General features: G+C 30.1%; 1 protein-coding gene and 2 long non-coding RNA genes across 6 annotated transcripts in view; 1 reads left to right on the top strand and 2 right to left on the bottom strand.

Annotated features, from left to right (window-relative positions):
• The first annotated feature begins 1,977 nt into the window (after nucleotides 1-1,977).
• On the top strand, nucleotides 1,978-7,444 carry LOC115886306. 4 transcript variants are annotated; one of them, XR_004050874.1, is made up of 12 exons: nucleotides 1,978-2,025; nucleotides 2,082-2,221; nucleotides 2,278-2,481; nucleotides 2,747-2,892; nucleotides 3,426-3,566; nucleotides 3,710-3,851; nucleotides 4,515-4,654; nucleotides 4,843-4,983; nucleotides 5,071-5,211; nucleotides 5,299-5,464; nucleotides 5,991-6,097; nucleotides 7,232-7,444. It is a non-coding gene; the product is annotated as an uncharacterized LOC115886306 (long non-coding RNA). The 4 variants fall into 4 exon arrangements; XR_004050873.1 differs by having other exon boundaries at nucleotides 1,989-2,221; nucleotides 2,278-2,424; XR_004050872.1 differs by having other exon boundaries at nucleotides 1,989-2,221.
• A 1,382-nt stretch (nucleotides 7,445-8,826) lies between these two features.
• LOC115886299 lies at nucleotides 8,827-12,474 on the bottom strand. Its single transcript, XR_004050871.1, has 5 exons — nucleotides 12,343-12,474; nucleotides 11,706-11,840; nucleotides 11,427-11,541; nucleotides 9,406-9,542; nucleotides 8,827-8,960 (listed from the first exon to the last, which is right to left on the bottom strand). It is a non-coding gene; the product is annotated as an uncharacterized LOC115886299 (long non-coding RNA).
• A 3,989-nt stretch (nucleotides 12,475-16,463) lies between these two features.
• The window catches only part of LOC115886291 (focal adhesion kinase 1-like), a 61,093-nt gene continuing 58,003 nt past the window's right edge, over nucleotides 16,464-19,553 (bottom strand). Inside the window, 2 exon segments of the mRNA XM_030905385.1 lie at nucleotides 16,464-17,019; nucleotides 18,968-19,299. Coding sequence (XP_030761245.1) covers nucleotides 16,713-17,019; nucleotides 18,968-19,299 — 639 coding nt within the window. The 3' untranslated portion in view covers nucleotides 16,464-16,712.

Below are 19,553 nucleotides of genomic sequence, written 5' to 3'. Positions count from 1 at the left end.
TTCTTATGATTAGTCGAGTAAATTAAGCGTTCAAAAGATATTCATCGTCAAACTTCAATGCACAATAATTTTAACAGTTTTTGATTAATAATTCGAACAATTCTAATTTTACAAATTTAAGTTTCTGGTCGTGATACATCCTAGTACATACTGTTACTTATACATATATTGATATAGGCTACTTTCTGCCTATATTGTTATAGTTATACAGGGTGTCCCAGAAATAAGTGCAAGTATTTTAAGGGGTGGTAGATCTCGATAAAAGAAACATATTTTCTCTTTATCATTTTCCAAATAAGTCCAAAATAACAGTTATTTTACTTTGAAAATTTCCAAAAAAAAGTTTTTTTGCTAAAATTTTGAGAACCACTGGATCTTTTCTGGATTTTCTTTATTTATTATATAATATATAATTTCTAAATTTAATCTAATCCCTATGTTGCCATAGTATCAAGAAATTATGTGTTTTAACTAAAAACTAAATAGATTTCCAAAAAATTTTTTGCGAAAACAAAACCCATAGGCGTGTTTCTGGGGTTGAACTATACTACCAGTTAAAATACTTGCACTTATTTCTGGGACACCCTGTATAATAAACTCGTTCAGCATTTTATAGTGATCTTAAATTAGTGGGCCCACGGAATCCCTAACAATATTATAAGAATAACAAATTTCAGATAAGTTTTTGGAACAGAGAACTTCTATAGTAGTTACTTTCACGCTAGAAACTTACATTTGTAAAAATTTTCCCGAAACTCGTAAAATAAATTGGAATTGTTAGTATTATCACAGGTATTATTAATCAAAAACTATTTTTGTAGAGCAGTGCATTTTCTACAAAACTGAGTTGCGCGTATCAAAATGATTTTTTGTTAACGAGTTAAAAAATTCATAAAAAAAGACATCCGCCTGAAAATAATTAAACTTCAACCTTTAATAACTTTCGAACGGTGAGGTTTACAAAAACATTGTAAGAGACATTTTTTGTAGAGAATACAATTTCATACAAATATATGTGACGAGATATTTTTTCCAAATAGGAGATACCGAGATATGAATTTTTCTTTCTAATAATAAGGAAAAAACAGAAAATTGAAAGGCGGAGGACCATCCTATTAAAATTAAGAACTCATACTTGGAGAGAATTTTTTAAGGTCGTGTCTACCAACCTTTTTTTCTGAGTATAAAGTGATAAAAATAGTCGATTTTTTTGACCCACCCTACAGTACAATCAATGGCAGTTTAACTCCCATCAAATTACCCCCGCTCTCATACTTTACTAGTCGTTAACCTCACCGTTTTTGAGAAACTCAAAAAAATTTTAGATTCGATATTAAATAGTCACAGTTTAAGAAACAAAATGATACATTTGTTTTAACGTATTAAAATAAATATATGAAGAAATAGGGTAATACATTTCACTGTTTTCAGTTTTATATTTTACTTATATTGATTTATTTATTCTTTAAACTTGACTTACTAACGATAATATCTATAACAAGTGTTAAAAAACTTTTACTATAGGTAAGTTTGATATTTCATGTTATACAGTGAAGAAATAATAAGAAAATCTTACTTTTTCTACTTAAAAAAACGTCCCGCCTTTTCAAATTCTTTTTTTGACGCGGCTAATTGACCACAGCACACAGCAGCTTTTTCAACCAAACTTTTTAGTTGTTGCTTTAATTTTGAGTTCATAGATGGCACCCTATAATTATTTATCGGTAAACAGGTTCCTATATTTTATATATCGAGCGCCGCCTATGTTGTGATAGCAGGACTAAAAATTTATTTGTGGCGACATCTGTGAACTAATTGCTGAACTAATGCTTGTTCTTGCGCCATCTATATATCAAAAGCTAAACTAATTCTGAATTGACGCCATCTGTGAGAATTTCTTAGAACTTATTCTCCGTCTTTGTCTATTTTTTTCTCTCTCGCACTCGTTGCATAAGTTTATCCTTTTTTACCACTCTGTCTGTCTCTTTCACACCCATTAAAAATTTGTGTCAAATAAAAATTTTTGTAAATATCTTTGCGAAATAAATAATGTTGTGTGAAATAAACCTTTATTTTTGTAGAAGTAAAAAATAGAAGACATAGGATCATAGACATAGGATATTGTTAGATAATTAAAAATAAATTAATAATTTAAAATAATAAAGCACCTCTACAATACCTAAGAACATCGCAGTTGATTGAAAATGCGTATTTAAACCAAGTAAAAAAATCATTCTTTCTTTATTACAGCATATTTTATCTTTTATTGTTTTACAGAGTTCCTTCAAGCACTGACAAAGGAAGTAATTTTCATAGAAGAAGGCAACAGTAACTTTTAAGGAGGAATGAAGAATGAAGTTACGAAGGAAGTCTGTTGTACTTTAATAAAACTTTGTCGAGATCAGTCAATCATTGGTTCTTTAGGTAAGTAAAGGAATGTAAAACCACAGTAGAAGTAATTTCTTTTGGGTGAAAGCACAGGTAAAAGCTTAATTTGTTATTATAGTTGTAGTGAATTTATTAAGTTAAATCGATTCCCTCTCTATTATCCTGACAGTATCATCTTTTTAGCTAATTGCAGATTTATTATAAAATTTTCGCACATAATTGACGGCCTATGTATTTGCTGGAATGCTATAATAATAAATATACTGTACATAGTAGATAATGCATATTTCTTTAATAACTATTTGCAAATTGGTTCTAGTCTAGTAAGTAGATGGTATGTTAATATTTAATTTTACAGGATAGGTACAAAGTTGGAGTCATTTTCTATGGACTCAAGGAAGAAGATAAATGTTATATAATATCTTCACAAAATTCACTGAAGTCACCCCCAAAGTATTTGTGTTTGTGAATCTTTTGTGAATCGAATGATGGATCATCATACAGGTAAAGGTTTCTTACTTTTATTACAATTTTAATAAAGTGTGAACTTGTATAAATGTTGAAAAGAGTGGCTGTGTAGTGATAAAAAGAATATATTTGGTATTCCATTACATGTAAATTTGTATTCAAAAACACATTTGAATCCAAAAGACATCAATTTGCTTTATATATAACTTGTATTGTTGGTTGTATATACAGTCAGGGGTTTAAAAAATGCATTTCCAGAAAGTATAATTTTTTATTTAATATTTCTTTAATTACTTATAGTTTAATCTTTTGCTTTATAAGTTAAATATCAAAAGCCAATTGTGAATTCTATATCTATTTTATTTCATAAAAACAACATGAATTGTCTAAGTTAAATATTCAAAAGACAAGTCCAACTACCTATTTTATTGTTTATTGAAAAGTAATATAAGAAAAAATATTAAATATTATTTATCCTTATCTCCTTAGACCATAATAAAATAATATACTTATGTTATTAATTAGATATTATATATAGACAAGGATATTATTGTATCTTTATTTGGTAGAGGACTCCACAATTATTATTGAAGGAGGTCTAATAAATTTGTTCATGGAATTCAAAACAGACAAAGGACAATGATTGGCTAAGGATATTAATTCGAACAGCAGAAGATATAGTTCAAGCAGCCATAGTTGAACAACTAAAGGTAAATATTCTGTGAATATTACTGCAAAAAAAAACAACACTTGAATATTAAAATAAATGTTTTTTTAATGGCATATACAATACTATAATTCGCCAATTATCCAATATTTTGGTTACATAGCATACTTAGCAAATTAATTTTAGATATTGCCCAAAATATGAATTTGAATTGAAAAATATGCTGAATGAAGAAAAAATTTGGTGTTATCGTCCATCATTTCAAGGCTAATTTTTGTGCTACTTACGATATATCCATAACAAGAAGTGTTTTACACTTTTAAAATAGGTGAGTTTGATATTTCGTGTTATACAGTGAAGAAACAAGAAGAAAATCTTACTTTTACCAAACTTTTACTACTTAAAAAGGGTCCTGTCTTTTCAAATCCTTTCTTTGGCGCCACAGCAGCTTTTTCAAGCCAACTTAAATTATTGCTTTAATTTTGAGCTCATAGATGGCCCTCCATAAATATTTACCGGTAAATAGATTCCTATATTTTACATCTCGAGCGCCACCTATGTTGTTATAGCGGTACTAAAAAATAATTGTAGCGACATCTGTGAATTAATTGCTGAACTAATGCTTGTTCTTGCGCCATCTATATATCAAAAGCTAAACTAATTCTGAATTGGCGCCATCTATGAGAATTTCTTAGAACTGATCCTCCGTCTTTGTCTATTTTTTTTCTCTCTCGCACTCATTGCATAAGTTTATCCTTTTTTACCGCTCTGTCTGTCTCTTTCAGACGCATTAAAAATTTTTGTGGATATCTTTGCGATATAAATAATGTTGTAAATTAACAGAGTAAAATAAACATTTATTGTTGTAGAAGTAAAAAATAGGAGACATGGGATATTGTTAGATAATACATAAAGCACCTCTACAATACCTAAGAACATGGCAGTTGATTTCTTTATTACAGCATATTTTATATCTTTTATTGTTTTACAGAGTTCATTCAAGCACTGACAACGGATTTTAGGCTATTATTAAAAGTAATTTTCATAGAAGAAGGCAACAGTAACTTTTGAGGAGGAATGAAGTTACGTAGGAAGTCTGTTGTACTTTAATAAAACTTTGTCGGCTCTAAGGTAAGTAAAGGAATGTAAAACCACAGTAGAAGCGATTTCTTTTGGGTGAAAGCACAGGTAAAAGCTTAATAGTTGTAGTGAATTTATTAAGTTAAATTGATTCCCTCTCTAGTATCCTCACAGTATAAATAACTATTTGCAAATTGGTTTTAGTCTAGTAGATTGTATGTTAATATTTAATTTTACAGGATAGGTACAAAATTGAAGTTATTTTCTATGGACACAAGGAAGAAGATAAATGTTACATAATATCTTTACAAAATTCACTGAAATCACCTCCAAAGTATTTGTGTTTGTGAATTGAATGATGGGCCATCATACAGATAAAGGTTTCTTAGTTTTATTACAATATATAAATAACTATTTGCAAATTGGTTCTAGTCTAGTAGATTGTATGTTAATATTTAATTTTACAGGATATGTACAAAATTGGAGTTATTTTCTATGGACACAAGGAAGAAGATAAATGTTACATAATATCTTTACAAAATTCACTGAAATCACCTCCAAAGTATTTGTGTTTGTGAATTGAATGATGGACCATCATACAGATAAAGGTTTCTTAGTTTTATTACACTTTATAAATAACTATTTGCAAATTGGTTCTAGTCTAGTAGATTGTATGTTAATATTTAATTTTACAGGATAGGTACAAAATTGGAGTTATTTTCTATGGACACAAGGAAGAAGATAAATGTTACATAATATCTTTACAAAATTCACTGAAATCACCTCCAAAGTATTTGTGTTTGTGAATTGAATGATGGGCCATCATACCACCGTACATAAAACTCAATCATACAGATAAAGGTTTCTTAGTTTTATGACAATTTTAATAAACAGTGGCCTTGTATAAATGTTGAAAAAAGTGGCTGTGTAGTGATAAAAAGAATATATTTGGTATTCCATTACATGTAAATTTGTATTTAAAAGCACCTTTGAATTATTTTGATATTGTTTTGATATAAAAACATCAATTCGCTTTATATATAACTTGTATTGTTGGTTGTATATACAGTCAGGGGTTTAAAAAATGCATTTCCAGAAAGTATAATTTTTTATTTAATATTTCTATAATTACTTATAGTTTAATCTTTTTTCTTTATAAATTATATATCTAAAGCAAAAGTGTATTGTATATTTATTTTGTTACAATTATCTAAGTTAAATATTCAAACTTACAGATCAGACCAACTACCTATTTTATTGTTTATTGAAGAGTAATATGTATAAGAAAAATTATTAAATATTATTTATCTTTATCTCCACTATTTATTTCACAATAAAATAATACTCTTATGTTATTATTTAGATATTATAGTATATTTATTTGTAGGACTTTGTTCATGGAATACAAAACACACAAAGGACAATGATTGGCTAAGGGTATTTATTCGAACAGCAGAAGATATAGTTCAAACAGCCATACTTGAACAACTAAAGGTAAATTTTCTGTGAATATTACTGCAAAAAAAAACAAATACTCAAATATTAAAATAAATGTTTTTTTTAATGGCATATACAATACTATAATTCGCCAGTGATCTAATATTTTGGTTACATAGCATACTTAGCAAATTTATTTTAGATATTATTGCCCAAAATATGAATTTGAATTGAAAAATATGCTGACTGAAGAAAAAATTTGGTGTTATCGTCCGTCACTTCAAGGCTAATTTTTTCCCCTAATACACGAATTGTGTGAGCACTCTGTATATTATATGCCGTTATATAAGAGTCTCGATTTCTCTGAATAAGGGTTCTAAACTAAATATTTTATATAAACGTTATAAGACCAAGATGTTCTTCTTGACGAAATGGTGAATGCGCCTATTAAAAAATGTTTAAATTTAAATTTTTTTGTTAAATTTCTTCATAGACTTAAAAATGTAAACGTAAAATTGAGATATCAACGTAAATTCTGATACCGTATAATAACGGCGTCAGCGATAGCTATGAAATAAAGATCGCTGTCATTTTATATGTAAAATTATATGGGGAAATGTCATCGATCGTCATTTCATGGCCATCGCTGACGCCGTTTTTATTCGATTATATGGTATTTACATAGTAATTTCGCTACAAATGCGTGTATTTTTATATATTTTAACTTAGCATTCGATTGATATAATACAGTATGTTCCTATACCAGGTGTTTTTCAAAAGTGGCTCACTCAAATAAATTGTTTATTTTTTCAGATAAAAAAACAACTTTTCACATATATTTAATATTAGTCTAGAGTGCTACGACAATAATCATAACTACCATGTGATGTCCAGTTGTCTTGGAAATGACGATCGATGACATTTCCCATATAATTTTACATGTCAAATAACAGCTATCTTCATTTCATAGCCATCGCTGACGTCGTTTTTTTTTCGATCATATTTAAGTGTTCTCTATATTAATATTATTTTTATGGATTTATTGTTATTCATAACGATAATCAATATTATTTATAGTTAAACAGATTTGTGTTCAAATAAGAACTGCTGAGAGTTTGATTTCCCTTGATTCTTAAACCAGTGACATTTTACATTTATTTAATTTTAATCCAGTAATTTTTTTTATTACAGGTTTGGGTCTATGAAACATATCACCCAGTAAGCTGATTAACTAGACTCCTTCCTACATTCCAACGATACTGCAAGATATCCATAACTACCAGAGCTTCAACACCAGCTGGATTTTATTTACTTTAATTTAATTTCTTATAAAATATTTAGTATTTTTAGGTGACCATTATATTAAACACAATTACATTTAAATAAATAAAACTCACAGACCTTTTAAATTTATTTTTATTTACCCTGTATATGACCTTTTTGCTCTTGTATGTTCCTGATAGAAATCCAAAATATTCCTCGACTTTTAGCAAAACTTCCATAAAATTCCCTTCAAAATATTAAATTTCTATCAGGAGAATATAAAGAGCAAGGAGGTATATATGAGATCCCAATAACCAAATTCTCTCTTATGTACACCTGATACAAATCTGAGAAAATTCAATTTTTGTCAAAGCACGAAAATCACTGACTTCTATCAGGAGCATATAAGTGTGAAGAGGTAAGAAGTAAATTGAGTACCAATATTTATCTAGTCGCTCTTATGTGCTCCTGATACATATCCGAGAAAATTCAATTTTAGTCAAACACCGCACGAAAATTTTTAAACCTAGTCAAAAATCGCCGATTTCTATCAGGAACGCATAAAAATGAAGAAGTAGGGAGCAAATTTTGTAAACACGTAAATATAGCATTAATCAACGATATTTCTGCTGGCTCTAGCACTTCGACCTCGTTTCCAAAATTCAACCCTTAATATCTCGGAAACTATAAGGGCTAGAGAGGAACGGAAGTCGGCATTCGATAGGCATTTCAACCCTCTATAAGGGCGCAAAACGAGGGCGCGATCGGAAACAAAAAAAAATTTTGGCGAAAAATGAGGTAAGGGGTTAACCTTCCTTCATTTTTGTCCAAAATTTTTTTTTGTCTCCGATCGCCCCCTAATTATGCACCCTTATAGAGGGTTGAAAGGCCAATCGAATGCCGTCTTCCGTTCCTCGATATCTCTTATAGTTTGGCCGTAATGGCCGTTTTTCGAAAAAATCTAACTCGTTCGAGCTCGTTGGTCAAGTCCTCTGATTTTTACCAAGTGGAATTTATTTTGACTACCTTTTGTTAAAAACTGACGCTTGGATTTTCGATTAGGAGCATGTAAGAGCGAGGAGGTAAATTATGTCTTTTATGAATGCCTCATAATATCAGTGATATATTCTATTTTTACTAGGTATAATCCTTGTATATGGTATAATAAAATTCACAATATCTGGGAAATACTATCTCCTCACTCTTATGTGTTCCTGATAGAAAATCGGTGATTTTGAACAATTTTGTCAAAAGCTGAATTTTCTCAGGAGTACAAAGAGCGAAAAGGTAATAATTACGTGCAATTTTTGCAGTTAATTCAGGTCTTATTTTATATAAAGTACTGAAGGGTACTGTCTATTCCAGTACAACTTTTTAAGTTGTTGAGTACTAGAATATACGTTACTTTTTTGATAATTAAATGACTTTTTCGTTTTGTTCGCGATTAGACAGTACTTCTAATACGTTAAATAAAACTCATTTTAATTATATTAATATATTATTAAACTCATTCATCAATGGTAGGTATATTATTTTATTAACAATAGTAACATTAAAAATATAGATATTAAAATCTAAGGCGTTGATGGACATGCTGATGTCTATGTTGAGGTAAACAGATCTTCGTTCGGAAGTAACGTTCTGGAAAGTCTTGGTTCTGTAATAAAAAACAAAGAATTAATTATTTAATCGCTAACAAGCTTGATTAAAAAACTATTATAATTTTAAATAGCCAGTAAATTTGTAGGATATATGAAATAAAAGTTATATAGAAATTTTCGTAACAAAAAGAAGTAGTAGGGGTAAAGTAATAAAGAAAAATCATAGTTCAGTTAACTGTATCTGTATTTTTGAGAAATATTTTAATTACAATATTTAAAAGTGTTCAAAACTAAAATAAAAAAATTAAACTATTAATATATGCAACTCTATATACACATTAGTGTATTTATAGTTGCCTACACATAAGTAACTTGGGCGCTAAAATAATTTATTTGAAATAAATAATTAATAATTTGTATTTACATGTTGTTCAGAATACAAATATTACGTATTTATTATATATATCCGATTAAAAAAAAGCAAATTCTAGTCTAATTTACCTAAAATTATTTAATTCCTCTTCAATTATAAATTTCTTCCTCAATGTTTAATGTTGAATTTTATCAGCCTGGTGATATCTTGAAGTGGGTTCGTTAGTTTGTTCCAAAGCAGTACAATATCCCATTCAAAAACTCAACTTTAAAAGGAGTAAGGAGTTAGAAACAATTGTTCAAAACTATACAACTCTATTTAAGTAATAAATAAGATGAAAGACTTAGAAGACCTAGAAGAACAGCAGTAAAATCAACAATATTACAAATAAAAAAAGACATTTAGAAATTGTATGAATATATAAGAAAAACAATAAATTATATTTGATAATTTAGAAATACCTAAATTAATAGAAGATTTCACAGAATGGATATGAGGCAAATGCACAAATTGGGTAGGTGGAAAATAAAAAAAATGCATGAAAATGATTGATGAACTAAGAAAAGTTTCAGCAAAATGACACAAAAAATTATTATACAATTACATACATATAAGAAGACTTAAAAAATACAATCAATGGAAGAGTTTATAGATTCATATCTGCATTGGGAAAATGGCACTATTCAGACAAGAAAAAACCAACTCAAAAGGATGACACAAAATTATACAGTTATACATTATGTAAGATACTTGGAAAGGTTTATAGAATAATATTAAAGAAATAAAGAGGTAGCTGGTCAATAAGAACTGGAAAATTGACCAAAGATTATGCTTAGCCTCCTCTAACGAATATCTAGTCAAAATATGACATCAAGCACATAAAGAAAAATCCTCCAGAGCATATAATTTCGCCCCCCTTCATCAGATTTAACCCTTGGGCGACGATTAAGCCTCACCAGTCAGTTCCCATCCCAGCTAAGCAGCCTCGTCTCGGGTCACCCTCGTCACCCATCGAGCGGACATCCACCGGGACCCCCTACAGGCGGACCCCCCTCATCATCTTCAATGTGTCCGATATCCCGCCCCCTGCGCCTTCGAGGGTCACGGAATACGTGCACGAAGTAGTCTCGTAGCTTGGGTGCCAGGTCGTATCCGGCCGAAGCCTCTAGCATTAGAACACCTAGCTCGTAAACCAGAGGGTGGTGACTCCCTTGGGTACCTATGCATGCTACATAGGTCATCGATGGCCGAACATCAGGGTTAGGGGGTGACCCGGGTCTCCTCCTCTTAGGGGAGGCTAGTTATGATGCTCTGGAGTCGATGTTAATCAGGAAAATTCATTGGAAAAAATGCTAGAAAAACCAGGAGTGGACGTCAGGTTTTTTCGAATAAATGGCAAATGCGGCAGGAATTGATCAGATTAGTCCTAATTTTGAGATTTTGCAGTGTGTTATTGTGTATTTAAATTATATTTAAACACAGAGGCAAACTAAATCAACAGAATCCATAAAAGTATAGCAATTCATGGCATATGATCTGAGAAAAATGACATGAAAATAAATCCATCCAAACTTAAATTCTGTGTCAGCAAAAAGTAGTATTAGAAGAACAACACTAAAGAAAAATAATACAAATAAAAGAACTTATGGCTTATGGAAATACAGTCAATGAAATATTTTATAGAATCAATGTGAATGATGTAATAAATAATAATGGAGGAAATATGGGAATCAAGCTATTACAAAAAAATGAAAGCCTGTGAACCATAACCAACCTGAAGTAAAATCCTAAATCTTAGGTATATGGTATGTTTTACCAAACAAATAAGACTTATAAAATACAATCATTGGAATATTTTATTAAATAAATGGTGAAATTATCGCTAAAATCAAGAAAATGTGAAATGAAAGTAAACCAAAAGTAACATGAAGTAGAATTCTAAGTAGATGGTTATCTACCAAAAAGAAAAAGAAGTGGCCAAAAGCAAGAAATTGGCATAAATTAAAAATAGATGGTCTGATTTTCTCTATGACAATAAGAAACCATAAAAATGTAATTTAGAGACTTAATTGATATTTTTTCAATTAAATAAATTTAAAAATAATAAAATCTACTGATGAATATTAGAAACGAGTAAAAATATATTTACCCAAAAGAAATAAAGTTTTTGATATACTTAAGTCTTCGTGCATTGTTGGTAATATACATGAAAAGGATAAATGCACTGCCCTGGAAGTGTATACATACATCGACTTGTACAAAATCTGTAAAAAAAAAGAAATAAATATTATTACATTTGATTAATTATAATTCTTATGTTTACTTTTTTTATATTGTTAATATTGTATATCTTAAAAACTATGCTTACTCTGCTGATAAACATTTATTAATTTATTAAAATTCTTTTAAAATAATAAATTAACCTTACTTTTAACCAGATAATGGAAGGCTAACTCATCCAGAATGATAGCAAATATCAGAATTATGCAAGTGGTGGCATGGTGGCCCAGTTCTCTTCCTTTAGGTGATCTTTATCTGCTGGTCTGTATTATTAATAATGTTCCTAAAATAGAAAATTATAATTATTAACGCCTTTTTTTTATATAAAAACGATGCAAAATTGTTAACTTAAATATGACGACCGTGTAATATTTAAACATGTGTGTAAAAGTATTTTATTTTATCTATTATATAATTATTGAGAATGAGGGGCCCCCTAGGTATACTAACACTGACTCATTCTAACATACGCAGAAAATACTCGTCTGTACAAATAAACACATAAAACATTATCATTAGGAATAAAAAACATCTTTAAACTCTACCAGAAAAAAAAGTTCACAAAATACCAAATACCTACTTCTAAATATGAAGCAATATTCTAAGCAACTTTATTTTTAATGTACAATAGAAACATCATAGGATGTTTTAAAATCCATACACTCGATTTTAAAAAAGAAAATTATGAAAATTAGAAAATATCAATTTGATATCAAAGATGATGTAATTGAAAAATTTAAAAGTGAAAAAAACTCTAGAAAGCAGGCAAAATAATGGGTACTTACAATCCTTACAATTTCAGGGGATTGAACAGGCTTTAAGGAACAGAATAAACTCAAATAGCGCACAGAAAAATCATTTTTTCTGTCAAAAAATTAGAAATATTAAGAGCGACATAACTTTCTACCAGCTTTCTACTAACAACGGAAAGATATCGCTATTTTGACAACCTTGAAAACAATTTAGTTCAAAAATTTCTCACTTTTTCCACAATGGCGCCACCTGCGTTCTTCTTCTTTTTCATATTTCAGGGCGTAAAAGAACCCTAACCACAGCATAAAAGTAATATTCTTCTTCTTTTATATACTTATGGCTCGAAACATAGACAACCACAGATTTGATGTAGATTTTCGCTTCTTTCCTTTTAAATGGCTTGAACTGCTTGAGTTTATATAGGTCATTCGGCCAGTCAGTGTTCAGAAAAAATTAGGCAAAAGGAGAGAGTCCAATTGTAATCTATGGTAAATGTTAGACAAAACAAAGACAACATGTAGATTGTGATATGATTGTGATGAAGACAACAAAAATAAACAAGTTCAGGAATTTTGCGAAAATGTGCTAAGCTAAATATCTGTAAATATTAAAAAAATCATGCCGAAGCGTTTATGCCCTTTTACGGATACAGAACAAGCGATTAAAAAGCAAGATGTATCTACCCACACGAACGGGCGAATGATTAAGTCAATGTCCTCGGAGAAAGCTCTTCAGCTTCTGTATAAGGGGGCCGCTAAACACTTTGCGAAGGTAGTAAATAACAATGATTGTGACGATAACAGCCCTAAGGTAATAATGTGTGGCGATTGCAAGAAGTTACTCCAGTTTGAGATTAAATGTTTCTACTGTAACAAGCCTCTATGTGCCGATTGTTCGTTTTGCTGTTCACGATGCCAAGAAGGCCACTGTAAAAATTGTTCGTTTGTTATGGAAGAAGAAAACACTTATAGCATTTGCTATTCTTGTTATTAATATAAGTATTAGTATTATAAATTATTTATTTACTCTTTATATTTTTTTTTCTAGAAATGTTATTATTTGATTTAAATAAAGCTGTTTTACACCAATGCTTGTGTGACATTAATTCTTCCTCGAGGAGACGAGAAACCTTATTGTTGGTGGGGAAGCTCCTAGAGGTGTTAGGGGGCCAAGTGATATAGGGTATTCAGTTTAAAAACTGGAAGAAAAAATATTTTATGGTGTATAATTTTGAACATCCGATATGATTTAAGATTACAATATTTATAATAAAGTAAGTACAGACTTTTTATTGTTTATGGTACAGATCAAATTGCTTAAAATAAATTTATTGGAGCTGTAGGTTTAGATAAAAAAAATGAGATTAGTTTTAAAATATAAATATATTTTTATACATAAGTCCAAAATTATTTACATTAAAAATTATTCTGACGAGAAACACTGAATGTAATCATAATAAATTATTTAATACTATAAAAAATCTTACAATAATATTAATGTCACAGAATTAATATCCTAAGCAGTCTTTGTAAAATCAAATCCATTTATACACCGTCAGTAAAAGAAAAAACAACAAATTAAAACTTAAGGGAACACAATTATTTGGAAATACTCGTTCCTCTAATTTATCTGTACAAAAAATAGTAAACTTTTCCGATATAAATTTAAAAAAACTTAATAAAAAATGTTATTTTGTTAATCTTTGATTAAAGGCTAATACAGCTGACTAACTACCAATTAACCTTAAAGAAAGCGTTAAAATGGAAAATATTGAATCTTTGCAAAATTCATGGTATAGAATAAAAATTGAGCAATTCAAACTTAGCCCTAAATTAAATTTTGCAATAAAATCTCATTTATGAATGTTTTACATATCAAAAAGTAAAAAATTACCGTACACTAAGATGAGAGGAAATAGGGAAATACCAAGAATACTCAGTAAAACTTTGACATCAATAATAAACTAGGATGTTGATCCAATAATCCGTTATAAATTACAATTCCAAAATGAAAGCTTCAAGTAATGTTATAGTTTATTATTTCAGTACAGTATGGTCCCATTTTTTAAAGTTCTTGATTTCACTATAGGCTTGGTCCATTTCAGTTGATTTTAAAAATCCCGACCGCAGCGCTCGATACGGCAGAAATGAAAAGTTTTCGCTCTGTATTTCACGCAGTTCCGATGTTGATCGCATTGAAATAATATTAAACTCGTGACTTTGTCGTAATATTTAAGTATTTTAGTTTTTAATAGTGCAGTTATTGAAACTATAAAACACTCAGGTACGAGGTTTGTGCGATGTAATGTTGTTTCGGGTAGTAAAAATTAAGTGAAAAAAAACTCGAACTGGGCATCGCATTGTGTTCTGACAATTTCAAATGTTAATAATTAATTAATGTTTCTTATGAATATATATTTTCTAAAATTATAATTACGTACTTTCTCCGATGGTGGCAGCACCGGCGGAGAATGCACCAAGCCTATTGTTAAATAAATAAAATTGCATTTCCGCCAATGTAATGCCGAGTATGACAATTTTTATGTATAAAGATAGTAAATATTCGCAAAAACCGGCAATCTTTTTACCTTCAACAACAGCGGAGATATTTAGTTAAGGACAGCGAATATGGAACATACTGTAGACTCAAAATTTTACTGGTCGAGAGTTTGGTGGGAGTGCTAGATGCACCAAAATGCTATTGTATATAAACAGTTAATACTTTATATTAATATTATATCTAATTTGTTGGGGGGATTACTGGAAAACTGGACTGTCTAATGACTGAAAAAAGCCACGGCGTTTATATGTACAGAATTGTCAACTATATTGTTTCCCTATCACTGTTACACAGTATATATAGATATATAGATTGATGTAATTTGCATAAAAAATGCCAAAATTCTTTTTTTTTGGTTATTGGGTATGCTAAAAAAATCTGTCCCAACCTTTTTATAACTTAATATATAAAATCTCAACATTTATTACCAACATTTTGGCACACCTATTCCATGAAGAATGAATTCTTTCTTAAATAAGGCAGTATGTTATGTAATTAATATTATTCTCAATGAAAAAAAAACTATTCCGAGACGTTATAAAATTCCAATTCACAATAAAGATTACAATTCTGTACATTAAGCATGTTTAAAAAGATTGAAGCACTTGAATTCAGTAACTGCATCACATTAAAAAAGCTGATTTACCTAATAAGCAGCTGATATATTTGATTCAATATTAAAATTGTTTATGGTCATTAAAAACACCTATAGTGCAATCAATCTTTCTAAAATACTTCTAAGTTTTATCGTAAACATATGAAACAGTCGTTAATATGGTTTAGCAAAAATAAATAAATATGTATTTACACTCAAAAACACGACGGAAAAATTTTTCGTCAAGTTTAGAGTATTGAATTTTTTTTACTTTTAGCTCTATTTCCTTTATTTTTTTAGCAAACTGTATATAAATATATCAACTTTAATTTGTAAACTCAGTTTATTATAAACTAGATTTGATTATTATACAGGTTTAATCGAAGAGTTGTTTTTTACCCTATCTTCAAAACACCTTGTGCATTAATTTCGTGAGTAAATTTTTCTAAAACATAATTTTTCGGTCAGAACCATGTCTACTGAATATTTTGCTTTTTGACTCATGTTAACACATGCCTTGGTTAATTTTTAACATTTCGCAATTTTTTCAATTATCGTTAAACTCTTTGATGTTATTCTTTATAATATCGAGGTGGCTTTAGAGACTATTCGCGTCGAAGATTGTGCAAAAGGCATTGATCTTGTTGAACATGGCCGAAATTATAAATATTGTTTCGGTTCTTGAAGAAGAAACATAACACAATATATTTGCAGCCTCATTGGCAGTATGAGCTGACGTCTACAGACAGTTATAAACGCTGTTAAAAATTAAGAGCTCAGGAGACATGGTTCTGATCGAAAAATAATGTTTTAGGAAAGGAACTCACGAAATTATTGCAGAAGTTGTCTTAAAGTTAGGGTAAAAAACAACCCTTCATTAAACCCTGTATAATCAGCCAAATACTAAAGTTTATAAACAACACAGTTTATGAATTAAAGTTGATAGATTTATCTACAGTTTGTTAAAATAATAATAAAAATAGGGATAAAAATAATAAAAATATAACACTTTGAACTTGACGAAAAAAAAATCCGTTGCGTTTTTTTGCATCTAAGTGTATATTAAAAAGATCCCTACTTAAACAAAGCGAATTTGAAATAATTTTTAAGTCATCCTATGAGAAATAACAGTTTCTATCAACTGAATCTTATCAATTTTATCGAAAATCATGAGCTAAACCAAATCAACGCGTCAGTATCATCCTATACAAACCCTCCGGTCTATGACTTTTACCTATCCGAATCAGACTAGCTATCGACTTGGCTAGCGTTTAAACTCGACGAAACCGCAGCTGTTTGAATTTGGTTGCTGTACATCTGGACAGGAACGAAGCTACAAGTCACAGGTGTGGGTGAAAAATGTCGTTCTCTGTCCACCTTTTCCGGTCTTTCTAGCGAAGACGAGAGTTCACTGTCGTCCGATCGGTCTTGGATGTAGTCCTCGTTCTTGTACGGCTGGTGGTTGAGCTCGGGATGACGTATCCGTATCGCGTCCACGACGTCGAGAAGGTTCTTGGAGTCCATGGCCAAAACGTGAGCTGCAGCTAGCATGCCCCTAAATAAATGATAGAGAATATTTAAATATGATCTAGAACATGTGCCACGTAAATCTCCAAATTGAGTACCTCTTCTTTAAAAATAAACTAAATTAAATTTAATCATTCATTATATTTTATCAAAAAAAAAATTGACACCGGCGAATTTCTTATCTTTCTAAACAAAATTCTCGATATACTAGATATGCGAAAATGCCAATTTCACGCGTGGCTGTCATCTTTACGTCATCTGACATCTGTATCTATCTAACATTAACCGTTTTTGAAAAAAAAACATTTAAAATTTTTGGAGGACAAAAACTATGTATCAAAAAAATGTCCCAAACAAAGCCCAAATGCCAAATTTAGTGATTACCGCAGCCATAAAAAAAAGACATGTGGCAATCTATTCCAAAAATTAAATTATTCGAATGTCACATAATATAAGTCGCAGCTGTCCTGGAATTGAGGTATAATAATTATTATTAATTATTTAATAATTGAGGTAATTATCATAAATCATTTTGTTCAAATAGAAACCTACTTGTTTTTATTTCACTAGTGATTTTTGTCAGTTAGTTACTTTTTGATTAGTCATGTTCCTATACCTAAAATAAATTTTTATGGTATTTAAGACTTAGTTTTAAACAAATGTTTTTCTTGATTTTAACGAGTAGCCGATGACTTTAAACGTCAAGCGATGTAAAACAATATATCTGATCATGGCATATTGTGACATTTTGTAAAATAAATCAGTATATTATCGATCCTCATCTCCAAGCCAACTTTACGGCGTTTTTTTTCGATCATACGGTATATTATTAATGATATTATCTATTAGATATCACTAAAGAATACGAGAAGAAAAAAAATAGATAGTTTTCAAATAAATAGTTTTCTGACAGAAGGAAATAAATTGTCTGATTGTTCGAGATTTAATATCAAAGAAATCTAGATAAAATCAAGAAAAATATACGTTTTAAAACTAAATCTTAAATAACTTAAAAACGATTAATTTTAGGTATGGAAGATGGTATAATCAAAAAATAAAGAATTGAAAAACCTTTTCACTACTGAAATAAAAAAGTGGGTTTCTATTTGAAAAAAATAATTTATGATAATGTTTTAATCGCTCACTTCCATGACCGCTACAGTCAATATTATATGATATTCAAACAATTTAACTTTTGAAATATATAGCCACATGTGTTAATCACTCAATTTGACGTTTAGGCTATACAAATTTTATTGACAGACAGTTTTTCTCAAAAATTATTTTTTTCCCAACAACGGTTCATGTTGGGTTAGCGTGTTTGATATCAAAATTTATAAAATTTTACAGAGAATTTAAGTATGCAAAATAATTGGGGTACTTATTTAAAATAAGAAAATTGCTGTCAACTTCTCGTATTTCCGGAAATGCCGCCATATTAAACAGCATAAAGTTTTTTGAAAAAAAATATTAATCTGAGTATTATATTTATGATACACATTATTTTCATATAACACCGTACGCCCATGCCTATTTTATGAATGAAATTGGGCGTGTTTTGTTTACAACTGCGTTCCCCTGCCGATACCCCGTAGCTACAGATCCGTTGGTCACACTATAGATAATTGCAGGGACTCAGTAGCAATATCATATAACTCAGAGTAATATCACAGATTATAAACTTATAGTCAAAAGCATTGTTTTTCGTGGTTCCAATTTTCGGAGTCGCGCACTAGTTAGGTTACTAGTTTGCGCACAAGCACGCCCACTTATGGCCTCTAAAATTGTGCACAGCGCCTGACTGGCCCAGTTACTGCGCTGTTTAAACGCGAGTTTATTTTTGCGCACAGGAAATTTTACTCGTTTGCTCATCGTCATAAAAAACAATTTTCGCACCACGAATTAGGGACAAGATTTTTATCTGTATACATATAGTATACCTAATCTGTGGTAATTATCAACAAATCTCAACTCACTTTCTATACTCCCCGTCCAAAGTCGTACTGCTATACTGCTGCGCAAGTTTCATCGCGCTCACAAGATTCGCCATATCTTTGGATAGCACTTTATGGGCCATTTCCACCTCTTTGATGGCTGAAGGAGGAAATATGACGACCATCTGGTCGACGCTGGCCAACAACGCCCGGAGATCTAAACCCACTTTCTTCACCAAGTCCAAATATTGATGCGCCTGAGATTGTTGCACCCCCTGAGACAAAGACATCACAGCTCTCACTACGTCCGTCGTACACGCGTAGATTTTGTCGTTTGTACGATCTAAGTTTGCCGTCGGATTTTGGTGTACTTCCTAGAAAAAAAGTTTAAAAAAAATCGTCAATAACCTAATACATAAAATATTTTGTCAAGAACCAAAATTAATACCGACTTGGCATTGTATCAATTTGGGAAAAAAAAATGTAAAATATAATTTTAGTCAGCTAAATTAATATAAGACAAAGCGGATTAAAGCTTGATTTTCATGCATCCGATATTCGACGATACGATATTAATTTTATTGGTAGAATTTAAAGACTTCGATTGGTTAGAAAATTACGCAGTTTT

Source organism: Sitophilus oryzae, unplaced genomic scaffold, assembly GCF_002938485.1.
Source record: "Sitophilus oryzae breed Bouriz unplaced genomic scaffold, Soryzae_2.0 scaffold_1145_pilon_pilon, whole genome shotgun sequence".
NCBI lineage: Eukaryota > Metazoa > Arthropoda > Insecta > Coleoptera > Curculionidae > Sitophilus > Sitophilus oryzae.
The sequence above is the reverse complement of the archived record's forward strand: the minus strand, read 5'-3'. Positions and strand labels throughout refer to the sequence as shown.